The 13,480-nt window shown below is 46.6% G+C and overlaps 1 protein-coding gene across 7 annotated transcripts in view; it reads right to left on the bottom strand.

Annotated features, from left to right (window-relative positions):
- Positions 1–13,480, bottom strand: part of nrxn3a (neurexin 3a) — a 1,361,409-nt gene that overhangs the window by 675,326 nt on the left and 672,603 nt on the right. For all 7 annotated transcript variants that reach the window (XM_055640186.1, XM_055640188.1, XM_055640185.1 and 4 more), the window contains exons 11-13: positions 7,403–7,784; positions 6,144–6,334; positions 2,625–2,798 (exon numbers count right to left, since the gene is read on the bottom strand). In XM_055640186.1, the coding sequence (XP_055496161.1) occupies positions 2,625–2,798; positions 6,144–6,334; positions 7,403–7,784 (747 nt within the window). The remainder of the gene's footprint in view (positions 1–2,624; positions 2,799–6,143; positions 6,335–7,402; positions 7,785–13,480) is intronic.

Genomic DNA, 13,480 nt, shown 5'->3' with positions numbered 1-13,480 from the left:
TGTTTCTTGAATTGCTCAAACCTTCTGGGCAGAACCAAGGATGGAAAGGAAGGAAATGGAGAAATTAAAATTTAATGATTGATTTGAATTAAATAAAAAAAAACATAAGCAGTTCAACCAAGGAATAGAAAGGTTGAACAAATCTGCCTTGGGATAATCCGAAGAGAAGCCATGAAACTATTGGGTTTTATGCATTTTATTTCCAAACTTTCTCCTGCTCGATTCCCACCACTTTCCCTCCATCCCACCAGGTCCACAAATCAACGGGTAAGGTGGACAAAAATGCTGGAGAAACTCAGCGGGTGAGGCAGCATCTATGGAGCGAGGGAATAGGTGACGTTTCAGGTCGGGACCCTTCTTCAGAGGGTAAACTCAAAGGGTTAAACTCGCTGCATGTGTAGGAAGGAACTGCAGATGCTGGTTTACATCGAAGATGGACACAAAACGCTGGAGTAACTCAGTGGGACGGGCAGCGTCTCTGGAGAGAAGGAATGGGTGACGTTTTGGGTCGAGACCCTCCTTCAGGCTGAGAGTCGGGGGAGAGGGTGACACAGAGAGATATGGAAGGGTGAGGTGTAAAAACGAGAGATCAGAGGGGATAAAGTTCAAGGCAAAAAGTAGAATGGATCATTGTTAGATCATATGTTTAAGGAAGAAATGCAGATGCTGGAAAAATCGAAGGTAGACAAAAATGCTGGAGAAACTCAGCGGGTGAGGCAGCATTACCTCACCTTCTGAGTTTCTCCAGCATTTTTGTCTACCATTGTTAGATCATAAGTAAGTTATGTGATAGGAGCAGAATAAGGCCATTCAGCCCATCAAGTCTACTCTGACATTCAATCATGGCTGATCTATCTCTCCCCCCTAATCCCGACCTGCTGTGTTACTCCAGCACTTTGTGTCTATCTTCAGTAAACTAACTACACATCTTTTCTCTACGGCAGTCCACTTAATCGGTGTCAAATGGCTGTATGATGCCAGGTCCCATTGGTCTTCCCCATTGAGTTTACAAATCCAAATATTCCCAATAAGGAATCACAGGATGGAAATCAATTGGCCAGAGTTCCAAAATAGTCATGTCCCATCTCTGGCCCTTCTTCCCCCAGCCCGAACTCTGTAGTAAACATCCCAACTGCTGTGGAGGCAAAGATGATTCAACCAACAAAGATTGGGGATCCAATCTGTAGTTCATGCCTCAGTAATATTACAAATCAGAAAAGATATAGATCAGATGGGGGGCTGTTGCTCCATCGTGACTTCAGTGGTTCTTTGAAGTAACAACCAAATTCATATGTTCAAAAGTTGTAGAAGGAGAATTAGGCCATTCAGCCCATCAAGTCTACTCAGCCATTCAATCATGGCTGATCTATCTTTCCCTCTCAACTTTCCCTCTATCTTTCCCTCTTTCCTTAACCCCTGACACCCAAACTGATCAATAATCTATCAATCTCCACCTTAAAAATATCCATTGACCCAGCCTCCACAATGAATTCCACAGGTTCACCACCCTTTGGCTAGATACATTTTTCCTCATCTCCTTTCTAAAGGTACATCCTTTTATACTGAGGCAATGGCCTAGACTCTCCCACTAGTGGAAACATCCTCTCCACACCCACTCTATCCAAGCCTTTCACTATTCGGTTTGTTTCAACCCAATCATCCCTGGGATCATTCTCGTAAAATTAGTCCACTCCTTAATTCCCGGGATGTTGGGATTGACATATGATGAAATAATAGGGTGACTTGGCTTGTATTCACTGGAATTTAGAAGGATGAGAGTGGATCTTATAGAAACATATAAAATTCTTAAAGGATTGGACAGGCTAGATGCAGGAAAATTGTTCCCGATGTTGGGGCAGTCCAGAACCAGGGGTCACAGTTTAAGGATAAGGGGTAGGCCATTTAGGACTGGGATGAGGAAAAACGTTTTCAACCAGAGAGTTGTGAATCTGTGGAATTCTCTGCCACAGAAGGCAGTGGAGACCGATTCAAGAGAGAGTTAGATATATAGCTCTTGGGGCTAGTGGAATCAATGGATATGGGGAGAAAGCAGGAACAGGGTACTGATTTTGGATGATCATATGGAATGATGGTGATGGGTTGAATGGCCTGCTCCTGCAGCTATTTTCTATGTTTCAATGTTCCATAGTTTTCCCAACCCAAGTGGGCATCTGCAGATCCTGGCTGTTCCGATGTCTCGGTGATTGCTGACGGCTTCCAGTTAAACTCACAAACACATCACACGCATGCATGCACGATGGGCGTGAAAAATGAAATGCTTCTCGAAGAAATAAAATCAAAAAGGCCAGGTTTGCGTTTCTGACAAATAATATATTTACTCATTTGCAATGTGCTGTACATAGGCATCTTCAAAATGAAAACGTGCCCTGTAAAACGTGTCCATACATACAGAAAATCCAATTCGACACTGCAGGTTTGGTATTGGTGGTCAACTAGTTAAACGGACAGCTCCGGTGGTGAACAAATGATTACAATGAAAGACAAGGTGATGAGAGTGAACCACAGTGGGGTTTTCCCCGATGGGTGGATGTGTACGTGTGGGTTTGAGCTACTGTTCGAGCTGATGCGGTAGGCCGAACTAGAGTTGCAAAACGGAGTAGTACCTTCACATCCGCGCTCGATTTGACCGCTGCGATGCAGTGCGTCGTGAATCAGGTCCGGCAGCCTTCCGTTCAGGTCCACGGAGGCCAAGCAACCCTGAAACCCATCTCTGGAGGCGACGAGCTTTGGCAGATTGTTGTACATGCCTTGGGCAAGCCCCGCGATGTACAGGACACCTGGTGAGGCAAAGACCACAGTCAGAGCGCGGGATAAAAAAAAACAAAAAAATGACTGTGCGAACTCTTCACAGTAAAGAAGACCGTTGTGTTTTTTTAAAGTGCAGCCTAATTTAAAACCTCCTCGTTGGGTTGCAACCTTGTCGTGGTCGGGGAGCTTGTGTGTCTCAGTGGCCCCTAGAGCTATACCAGCGGGAGATTCGCCTCCTGTTAGGGTCTCCCATGCTGGACAGGTCGAAGGGTAGAGGCGAGACGAAGAGCGATCCACTGGTCCTCCAGATTGGAGGTTGAGCACAAGGACTAACAACCCTGTCTCGTGAAACAAATATGTTACGGAAACAGCAACTGAAGGAATCAACAGCACTGAGTGGAGGACCTTCGTTGCTGCCCTGCATGCCAGGAGGCATAATAGGCTGCAAGTAAGTAAATAAGTAATTTAAAATGTGTGTGTGTTGTTGTCTGCTCCATATTGCTTCAGTTTACTCGCCAGAGATTCTATTAATGGGTTGCTTTTGACACACCTGGAGCAGCCTTTGTAAGAAAAAACACATTTTCACACAAGGGGTGGTGGGTTGTATGGAACGAGCAGCCAGAGGAGGTAGTTGAGGCAGGGACTGTCCCAACATTTAAGAAACGGTTAGACAGGTATGTGTAGGAAGGAACTGCAGATGCTGGTTTACACCGAAGATGGACACAAAATGGTGGAGTAACTCAGCGGGACAGGCAGCATCTCTGGAGAGAAGCAATGGGTGACGTTTCAGGTCGAGACTACCTTTCCAGATCGCGAGTTAACTTATTTCTCCTCCTGAAGGCACCAAGATAAGCAGAGATTCTCTTCAACTTATACATTCATTATTATAGTACTATTTCCATGCAGATAAAGGGTGCAACATTTAGTGCAAAGATATGGTCAATAGACAATAGACAATAGGCGCAGGAGTAGACCATTCGGCCCCTCGAGCCAGCACTGCTATTCAATGTGATCATGGCTGATCATCCCCAATCAGTACCACGTTCCTGCTTTCTCCCCATATCCCCTGCAGAGATTCTACAGACTCACAACTCTCTGTGAGAAAAAGTGTTATAATAAAGTGTATATAATATTGCACACCGATTAGGTCTGATTAAAGTTAGTTCAAATGTCTCAAATGAGGTAGACTGGGGATCAGAACCACTATAGCTGATGAGAGGACGGTTCAGTTGCCTGATAACAGCTGGGAAGAAACTGTCCCTGAATCTAGAGATGTGCGTTTTCACACTTCTGTACCTTTTGCCCGATGGGAGAGGGGAGAAGAGGGAGTGGCTGGGGTGCGACTCATCCTTGGTTGTGCTGCTGGCCTTGCCGAGGCAGCGTGTGGTGTAGATGGAGTCAATGGAAGTGAGGTCGGTTTGTGTGACGGTCTGGGCTACGTCCACAATTCTCTGCAATTTCTAGCACTATTGGAACGAAGCTGTTCCCAAACGGTGCCGGGATGCATCCCAATAAAATGCTTTCTATGGCGCATCTGTAGAAGTTGGTGAGAGTTGTAGGGGACATGCCGAACTTCCTAAGCCTTCTAAGGAAGTAGAGAGGTTGGTGCTTGGCCATTCCAGAACCTACAAACCAGCACGTCTTTAGGATGTGGGAGGAAGACGGAGCAGGATGAAACCAGAGCACCCGGAGGAAACCCACATGGTCACAGGGAGAACGTGCAAACTCCACACAGACAGCACCCGAGATAAGGATCAAATCCAGAGACGGGTCGATGTCGAGTCGCACCCCGGCCATTGCCTCTTCTCCCCTCTTGCAACGGGCAAAAGGTATAGAAGTGCGAAAACTCACACCTCCAGATTCAGGGACAGTTTTTTCCCAGCTGTTATCAGGCAACTGAACCATCCCACCACAACCAGAGAGCAGTGCTGAACTACTATCTACCTCATTGGTGACCCTCGGACTATCCTTGTTTAAGAAAGAACTGCAGATGCTGGAAAAATCGAAGGTAAACAAAAATGCTGGAGGAACTCAGCGGGTGAGGCAGCATCTATGGAGCGAAGGAATAGGCGACGTTTCGGGTTGAGACCCTTCAGACTATCCTTGATCAGACTTTACTGGCTTTACTTTGCACTAAACATTATTCCCTTATTACAGTATATATGCATACATGGTGGACGGCTCACTTGTAATCACGTATTGTCTTTCTGTTGACTGGATAGCACGCTACATAAGCTTTTCACTGTACCCCGGTATACGTGACAATAAACTAAACTGAACCGGGGTCTCCTTCACTGTGAGGCAACAACTCTACCAGCTGCGTCACTGTGCCACCCAGCTGGGAGAGATGAGTTTAGTTTAGTTTAGTTTAGTTTAGTTTAGTTTCTACGTACCGAATCCGCGTCGACCAGCGATCCTCCACTAGGGACAATGTTTGCATTTATAACCAAGCCAATTAACCTACAAACCTTTGGAGTGTGGGAGTAAAAGCCAAGATCTCGGATTAAAAACCCAAGCAGATCACAGGGAGAACGTACAAACACCCGTACAGATAAGCACCCGCAGTCAGGATCGAACCTGGGTCTAACTCTACCTCTGCGCCACCGTTTCGTGTCAAGACACTTCCACAGTCTGAAGAAGGGCATCGACCCGAAACGTCACCTATTCCTTCGCTCCATGGATGCTGCCTCACCCGCTGAGTTTCTCCAGCATTTTTGTCTACCTACGATAGATCAGCCATGATTGAATGGCAGAGTAGATTTGATGGGCCGAATGGCCTAATGTTCTTCCTAGAACCTATGAACTCATAAAACTGAACAAATGATTTAAAAAAAAATAGATGCACAGTATCTCTTACCCAGTGGGGGAACCGAGGACCATAGGTTCAAGGTGAAGGGGAAAATATTTAATAGGAATCTGAGGGGTAACTTTTTCACACAAAGGGTGGTGGGTGTATGTAACAAGCTGCCAGAGGAGGTAGTTGAGGCTGGGACTATCCCAACGTTTAAGAAACAGTTAGACAGCTCATGGATAGGACAGGTTTGGAGGGATATGGACCAAAGGCAGGTGGGGCTCGTGTAGCTGGGACATGTTGGCCAGTGGGGGCAAGTTGGGCTGAAGGGCCTGTTTCCACACTATCACTCTATGACTTTATGACTCCAAGTCATTCGGTATTTTTAAGGTGGAGATTGAAAAATTCCTGATCAATACGGGTGACAGGGGCTATGGGGAGAAGGCAGGAGAATAGAGTTGAGAGGGAGAGATAGATCAGCCATGATTGATAGCAGAGTAAACTTGATGGACCAAATGATGGACCGAATGGCCTAATGCTGCTCCTGGAACCTATGAAACTATGAAACGGAACAAAAGCTTACCTTTAAGGTCAAGGTTTTTGGCACCATTGATGATTTGAGTCACAGATCTGGCATCGACCTTCAGTGTGTGAGTGTTGCTGTTGTCTCTGGTGATCACCACATTGTGCCACTGATTGTCACTTAGGGCCTTCTCTGAGTTCCCCTTGATAACGTTGGGCCCATTTCCCAGGTCAAACACATAATGGATATATCTGCAGAGGCATAACGATTCATCAAGTGACTACATAATAAAGTCCGTAGACACGAAACGATACGGTAGAACTTTATTTATTCCCAGGAGGGAAATTGATTTGCCAACAGTCATAAACCACAACAAGATACATGAAACTTGACGTTAAAGTGACGAGTGGAAAGGATTGGGGATGTGCAAAGATTGGGAGGGGGGGGGGGGGGGGGTCAGTCTCAGTCTACCCCATGACAGAAGGGGGAGGAGTTGTACAGTATGATACCCACAGGGAAGAAGGATCTCCTGTGGCATTCTGTGCTGCATCATGGTGGAACCAGTCTGTTGCTGAAGGTGCTCCTCAGGTTGACCAGTGTGTCATGGAGGGGGGTGTGAGCTGTATTGTCCAGGATGTTCCGCAGTTTGAGGAGCATCCTCCCCTCCAAGACCAACCTCCCGCGAATCCACCAGTCCTCACATAATGAAATCTTCAACAAGTAAACACTGAAGCTATTGCACAGAGTGCTGGAGTAACTCAGCGGGTCAGGCAGCATCTCTGGAGAACATGGATAGATGATATTTCGGGTCGGGACCCTTCATACAGGGTGGAAGAATTCTGGGGATAAGACAGGTCTCGACCTGAAACCTGTCGTCCAGAGATGCTGCCTGACCTGCTGAGTTACTCCAGCAGATACCGTAGACACAAAATGCTGAAGTAATTCAGCAGGTCAGTCAGCATCTTGGGAGAAAAGGAATGGGAGACGTCGAGACCCTCCAGCACTCCAGTGTTTTAAGGAACTGCAGCGAGGATAGACACAAAGTGCTGGAGTTGCTCATCGGGACAGGCAACATCTCTGGAGAGAAGGAATGGGATGGAACCCGGGTCTCCGACGCTGCATTCGCTGTGAGGCAGCAACTCTACTGCTGCGCCACCATGACCGCCCTGTGTTACTCATGTGTTACTGAGTTACTCTCTGAGTTACTCCAGCATTTTGCGCCTATCTGCTGGAGTATCTCAGCGGGTCAGGCAGCATCTCTGGAGAGCATGGATTATGTGTCTTGGCCTGGACTTGGATTCCATTCAGTCAAACCTTACCCTTTGACTAACTCCACTGCAATGAAGTCGTTGCCGTCGCCGCTGTTAAACAGGATGAAGCCGTCCGGGGAGGTGGTTTTGAACTGGAAGAAGAGGTGCATGGAGGTGTAGGCATGGAGGGTGGCCAGGGTCAGGTAGCTGTTCTTGGTCTTGAAGGTGACGGGGTCAGCGATGATGGACCTCATGCCAAAGCGGGCGTTGATCTCACAGTACTCGATGTCCCCGTTCTTGCACAGGTCGATGTACATCATCCCGTTGAACATCAGGCTCTGGAGGTGCCCGATGAAACTGGACGGGGCCACTGAGATGAACCGGCGTTCCGTCATGATCCCAGTCTCAATGTTGTGGAACTCCAGTCGCGTGTGGTCTCCAAGCATTTGACCTAGAAATTTAAAACACCCGGTTACCAGCGATTCCGGATAGCACGCCTTTCATTCCCAAACACCATCAGCAGCCAAGATTTGCCTTCCCTCACAGTGAGGAATGTTTTACATATAACATTATAAAAGGACTGGACAAGCTAGATGAAGGAAAAAATGTCGGGCGAGTCCAGAACCAGGGGCCACACAGTCTTAGAATAAAGGGGAGGTCATTTAAGACTGAGGTGAGAAAAAAAGTTTTCACCCAGAGAGTTGTGAATTTGTGGAATTCCCTGCCACAGAGGGCAGTGGAGGCCAAATCACTGGATGGATTTAAGAGATAGATGGAGTTCTAGGGGCTAGTGGAATCAAGGAATATGGGGAGAAGGCAGGCACGGGTTATTGATTAGGAATGATCAGCCATGATCAAAATGAATGACGGTGCTGGCACGAAGGGCCGAATGGCCTCCTCCTGCACCTATTTTCTATCTTTCTATATTTCTATGAAACAGGCCCTTCCACTCACCAAGTCCACACTGACCATTCACACCAGTTCTATGTTATACGATATGATACGATACGATATGATAGAACTTTATTTATCCCAGGAGGGAAATTGATCTGCCAATAGTCATAAAAACACCAAATATATGAAACCCAAAATACATGAAACATGAAATTAAAATAAAGAGTGGAAAGTTATCCCACTTCCTAAAACACGAGGGGCAATTTTACACAGGGCCCAGTGACCGACAAATCCACTTGGCGTTGTGGTGTGGGATGAAACCAGAGCACCCGGAGGAAACCAACGTGGTCGCAGGGAGAACATGCAAACTCCACACAGACAGCACCCGAGGTCAGGATCGAAATCAGGTCTGTATCCTGGGTTAATATTCTTATTTAGCAATAAGGGGTAAGCCATTTAGAACGGAGATGAGGAAAAACTTTTTCACCCAGAGAGTTGTGAGTCTGTGGAATTCTCTGCCTCAGAAGGCAGTGGAGGCCGGTTCTCTGGATACTTTCAAGAGAGAGCTAGATAGGCCTCTTAAAGATAGCGGAGTCAGGGGATATGGGGAGAAGGCAGGAACGGGGTACTGATTGTGGATGATCAGCCATGATCACAGTGAATGGCAGCACTGGCTCGAAGGGCCGAATGGCCTACTCCTACACCTATTGTCTATTGTCCATTATTACGCTGTGAGACGGCAGTTCTATCAACTGTGTCAATGCGCTTCCAACACTTTTTTTAAAGTATGTGGGATTGAACTAACCTTCAAGCATTAAATACTACTTTAAGTAAATGAGTTCGTTGGTTCTTACGCTCAATATAATATCCGTAATTATCTTTTCTGGTGGCAAAGTATTCACCAGTGAATTGAGAATCTACGAGCCTGTCGCTCCACTCAACTCCAGGTTACTGACATCAGTCTGAAGAAGGGTCTCGACCCGAAACGTCGCCTATTCGTTCGTTCCATAGATGCTGCCTCACCCGCTGAGTTTCTCCAGCATTTTTAGCAGCATTGACAGCTGCCAAATGCCATCTGCTGGTTTACTTTGGAAATGGTCAGATCAAAAAAAATAAAAAGGAGGCAGTCAGTCTGGCCGGGAATATTCGATGAGATGTGGAACAAGGATCGACTGGACTAACCGGCCTGTCTCGGTTAACCTCATATAATTACATGGAACACTTCACTGTAACATGCCCAAGCTCCAAAAAAGCCCTGAAGTCGATGCCCTTTTGCGCCAGAGATCCGGGTTCAATCCTGACTATGGGTGCTGTCTGTACGGAGTTTGTACGTTCTCCCCGTGACCCGCGTGGGTTTTCTCCGGGATCTCCGGTTTCCTCCCGCACTCCAAAGACGTGCAGGTTTCTAGGATAATTGGCTCGGTGTAAATGCAAATTGCCCCTAGTGTGTGTAGGATAGTGTTAATGTGCGGGGATCGCTGGTCGGCGCGGAACCGGTGGGCCGAAGGGCCTGTTTCCACGCTGTATCTCTAAACTAAACTAAACTAAACCAAACCAAATTGCAAACTGTGAAAGAAACTGAACATTTCAGATCAAGGACCATTTATTAGAATGTTCTTTGACCCTTTCTCTTTCCACGGATGCCATCTAAACCCTTGTTCAGACTGATGAACTATTTGACTATTTTTGGCATGCATTAGACTTTAGAGATGCAGTTCAACCAGGACAATAATAGACAATAGGTGCAGGAGTAGGCCATTCGGCCCTTCGAGCCAGCACCGCCATTCAATGTGATCATGGATGATCATCCACAACCAGTACCCCGTTCCTGCCTTCTCCCCATATCCCCTGACTCCGCTATCTTTAAGAGCCCTATCTAGCTCTCTCTTGGATGTATCCAGAGAACCGGCCTCCACCGCCCTCTGAGGCAGACGTTGTCCATTTTGTTTGAGATAGTAGGAGATGTGTGAAGTTACTAAACAGTAAAGAAATGTCCGCTCAATTTCCCCTTCTATTTCCTAGTCTTGTGCAAGAGGTTTGTGAGTGAATCTGACAATGTCTAGACTGAATCTTAAAAAAACAAGAGTTCCGTTTGCATGAAACATGGTCATCCCGCTGAAATTGAAAAAGAAAATCATTTTCCTCCCTCTTGGGTACGAGCAATTTATTCATTGTTTGTATTCATCTGGGGTTCATGGTGATCTCCTCTAACAAGCTCAACATTAAAACAAAAGACTGTGAAGCATCCCACCCTCTCTCTTGTTTGCGATAAGTTAGAGAATCTGCGTGTATTCACAACCTCACGACAATCTTGAAAAGACTATTAATCATTTTGTGAAGCATAATCGGTGTTGTAATATCACGAATGTAGCAAACTAATTGAACAAGGCAAACTCCCACAGGCAGCGTCTGATAATGACAGGGATGAAATGAAAGCAGGTTGTGTGGTGATTGTTACTTGTGTATTTAAACTGCAGGGACAGGAACACATTTAACTGAGGAGCATCTGACAGAATTCAGAAGAGGGATTGTGAGTCATAGAGTGATAATAGACAATAGACAATAGGTGCAGGAGTAGGCCCGTCATTCAATGTGATCATGGCTGATCATCCCCAATCAGTACCCAGTTCCAACCTTCTCACCATCTCCCCTGACTCCACTATCTTTAAGAGCCCTATCTAGCTCTCTCTTGAAAGTATCCAGAGAACCTGCCTCCACCGCCCTCCGAGGCAGAGAAACTGTTTGAATCTCAGGGCACATGTTTCAATGTTTGTTCTTGTTTGCTTCATTCTAGGGCTTTCTTTCTTATACAGTGTATTAGCTACTGTATTATTGGGTTAGGGAAGTGCCTGTTATATATGGGGGTTAATCGATATCTGTAATGGATTATTAAGAGACCACCCCATGTGGTTCGGCCCCTCGAGATCTGAGGGACATATAAAAGTCCGCTACCACGAGGTCCAGCGTCGATCTTCTGGGAGGTCGCTTGGGACTGCGTGGAGCTTCTGGTGTGTCTCTGTTTGAGCGAGGCTTAGAGGGCTTGAACAGGCAGATACGAGGATCAAACCCGTGGTGGGATAGGTACAGTTGTTGAACTGTAATTGTGATTTGTCAAAATAAAGATTAGTTGGTCAAGTGCTTGATTCGGTGGTTTTTGATTGAAACTAGACTGGGGGGAAGCTAAGAATGAGCAATTTACAGTCCCACCTGCCTGTGTTTGGCACCTGTCTCTCTAAACCTGTCCTATCCATGTACCTGTCTAAATGTTTCCGAAACGTTGCGATGGTCCCTGCCTCAACTACTTCCTCTGGAGGCATGTTCCCTACATCCACCACCCTTTGTGTGAAAAAAGGTTACCCCTCAGGTTCCTATTCAACCTTCCCCCCCCCCCCCCCCCTCACCTTAAACCTATGTCACCTGGTTCTTGATTCCCCTACTCTGGGCAAGAGACTCTGTGCATCTAAGCAATCATGATTTTGTACACCTCTATAAGAATGCTCCTCGTCCTCCTGCGCTCCTAGGAATAGAGTCCCAGTCTGCTCAACCTCTCCCTATTGCTCAGACCCTCGTGTCCCGGCAACGTCTCTGCACCCTTTCCAGCTTGACACAATCTTTCCAATAACGTGGTGCCCAGAACTGAACACAATATTCTAAATGCAGCCTCGCCAACGTCTTGTACAACTGCAACATGACCTCCCAACTTCTATGCCCAATGCTCTGACTGACAAAGGCCAATGTGCCAAAAGCCTACTTGACCACCCTATCTACCTGTAATGCAACAAAGGATGGACCTGTACTCCAAGAACCCTCTGCTCTACAACACTGCCGAGAGTCCTACCGTTCACTGTATCGGTCCTGCCCATGTTAGACTTCCCAAAATGCCCATGTTAGACGTCTTCACATTTCTCTGTCAAAGGAACAGTTCTTTAAGTTTAGTTTAATTTAGGTCGACACCAAGAGCTGGAGTATCTTATCGAGTCAGGCAGCATCCCTGGTGAGAAAGAATGGGTGACGTTTCAGGTCAATAGACATAGACAATAGATGCAGGAGTAGGCCATTCGGCCCCTAGACTTGATCACTGTGATCATGGCTGATCATCCACAATCAGCACCCTGTTCCTGCCTTCTCCCCATATCCCCTGACTCCGCTATCTTTAAGAGCTCTATCCAACTCTCTCTTGAAAGCGTCCAGCGAATTGGCCTCCACTGCTTTCTGAGGCAGAGAATTCCACAGATTTTCAACTCTAAAAGGTCGGAATCCTTCTTCAGACTGAGAGTCAGTGGAAAGGGAAACGAGAGATATGGACAGTAATGTGGAGAGATGTAGAACAAATGAATGAATGATATGCAATAAAAGTAACGATGACAAAGAAAACAGGCCATTGTTGGGCTGGGGGCTAGGTGAAAACAAGTTACAGACAACGAGATTCAACAAGACGACTTTGAAACTAGTACAACGACTTGGGTGGGGCAGGGACAGAGAGAGAGGGGATGCAAGGGCTACTTGAAGTTAGAGAAATCAATATTCATACCGCTGGGTTGTAAGTTTAGTTTACTTTTTCACACAGAGAGTTGTGAGTCTGTGGAATTCTCTGCCTCAGAGGGCAGTGGAGGCCGGTTCTCTCTAATTTCAAGAGGGAGCTTGAAAATAGCGGAGTCAGGGGATATGGGGAGAAGGCAGAAACGGGGTACTGATTATGGATGATCAGCCATGATCACATTGAATGCCATCCAGTCAAAGAAAGGACTATAACATGATTTACAATCAAGCCGTCCACAGTGCACAAAGGGGACAACTTTTAACGCAAGATAAAAGTAAGAAATGCTGCTGTTGTAATAAAGGTTCAAAAGAGTGGAGCGATTCTAATGAATGATTATAGATTTACTTCTGGGACCAGCAAGCAGAGAATCTAGTTTAGTTTAGTTCAGAGTTACAGCGCGGAAACAGGCCCTTCGGCCCACCGGGTCCACGCCGGCCAGCGATCACCCGCACACTAACACTATCCTACACACACTAGGGACAATTTTTACATTTACCAAGCCAATTAACCTACAAACCTGTACGTTTTTAGAGTGTGGGAGGAAACCGAAGATCTCGGAGAAAACCCACGCGGGTCGCTGGGAGAAGGTACAAACTCCGTACAGACAGCGCCCGTAGTCGGGATCGAACCCGGGTCTCCGGCGCTGCAAGCGCTGTAAGGCAGCAACTCTACCGCCGCGCCACCCTGCCGCCTCGCTCGGGCGCCATCTTGTC

The sequence above is a fragment of the Leucoraja erinacea genome, chromosome 9 (genome assembly GCF_028641065.1).
Source record: "Leucoraja erinacea ecotype New England chromosome 9, Leri_hhj_1, whole genome shotgun sequence".
Lineage (NCBI taxonomy): Eukaryota > Metazoa > Chordata > Chondrichthyes > Rajiformes > Rajidae > Leucoraja > Leucoraja erinaceus.
The sequence above is the reverse complement of the archived record's forward strand: the minus strand, read 5'-3'. Positions and strand labels throughout refer to the sequence as shown.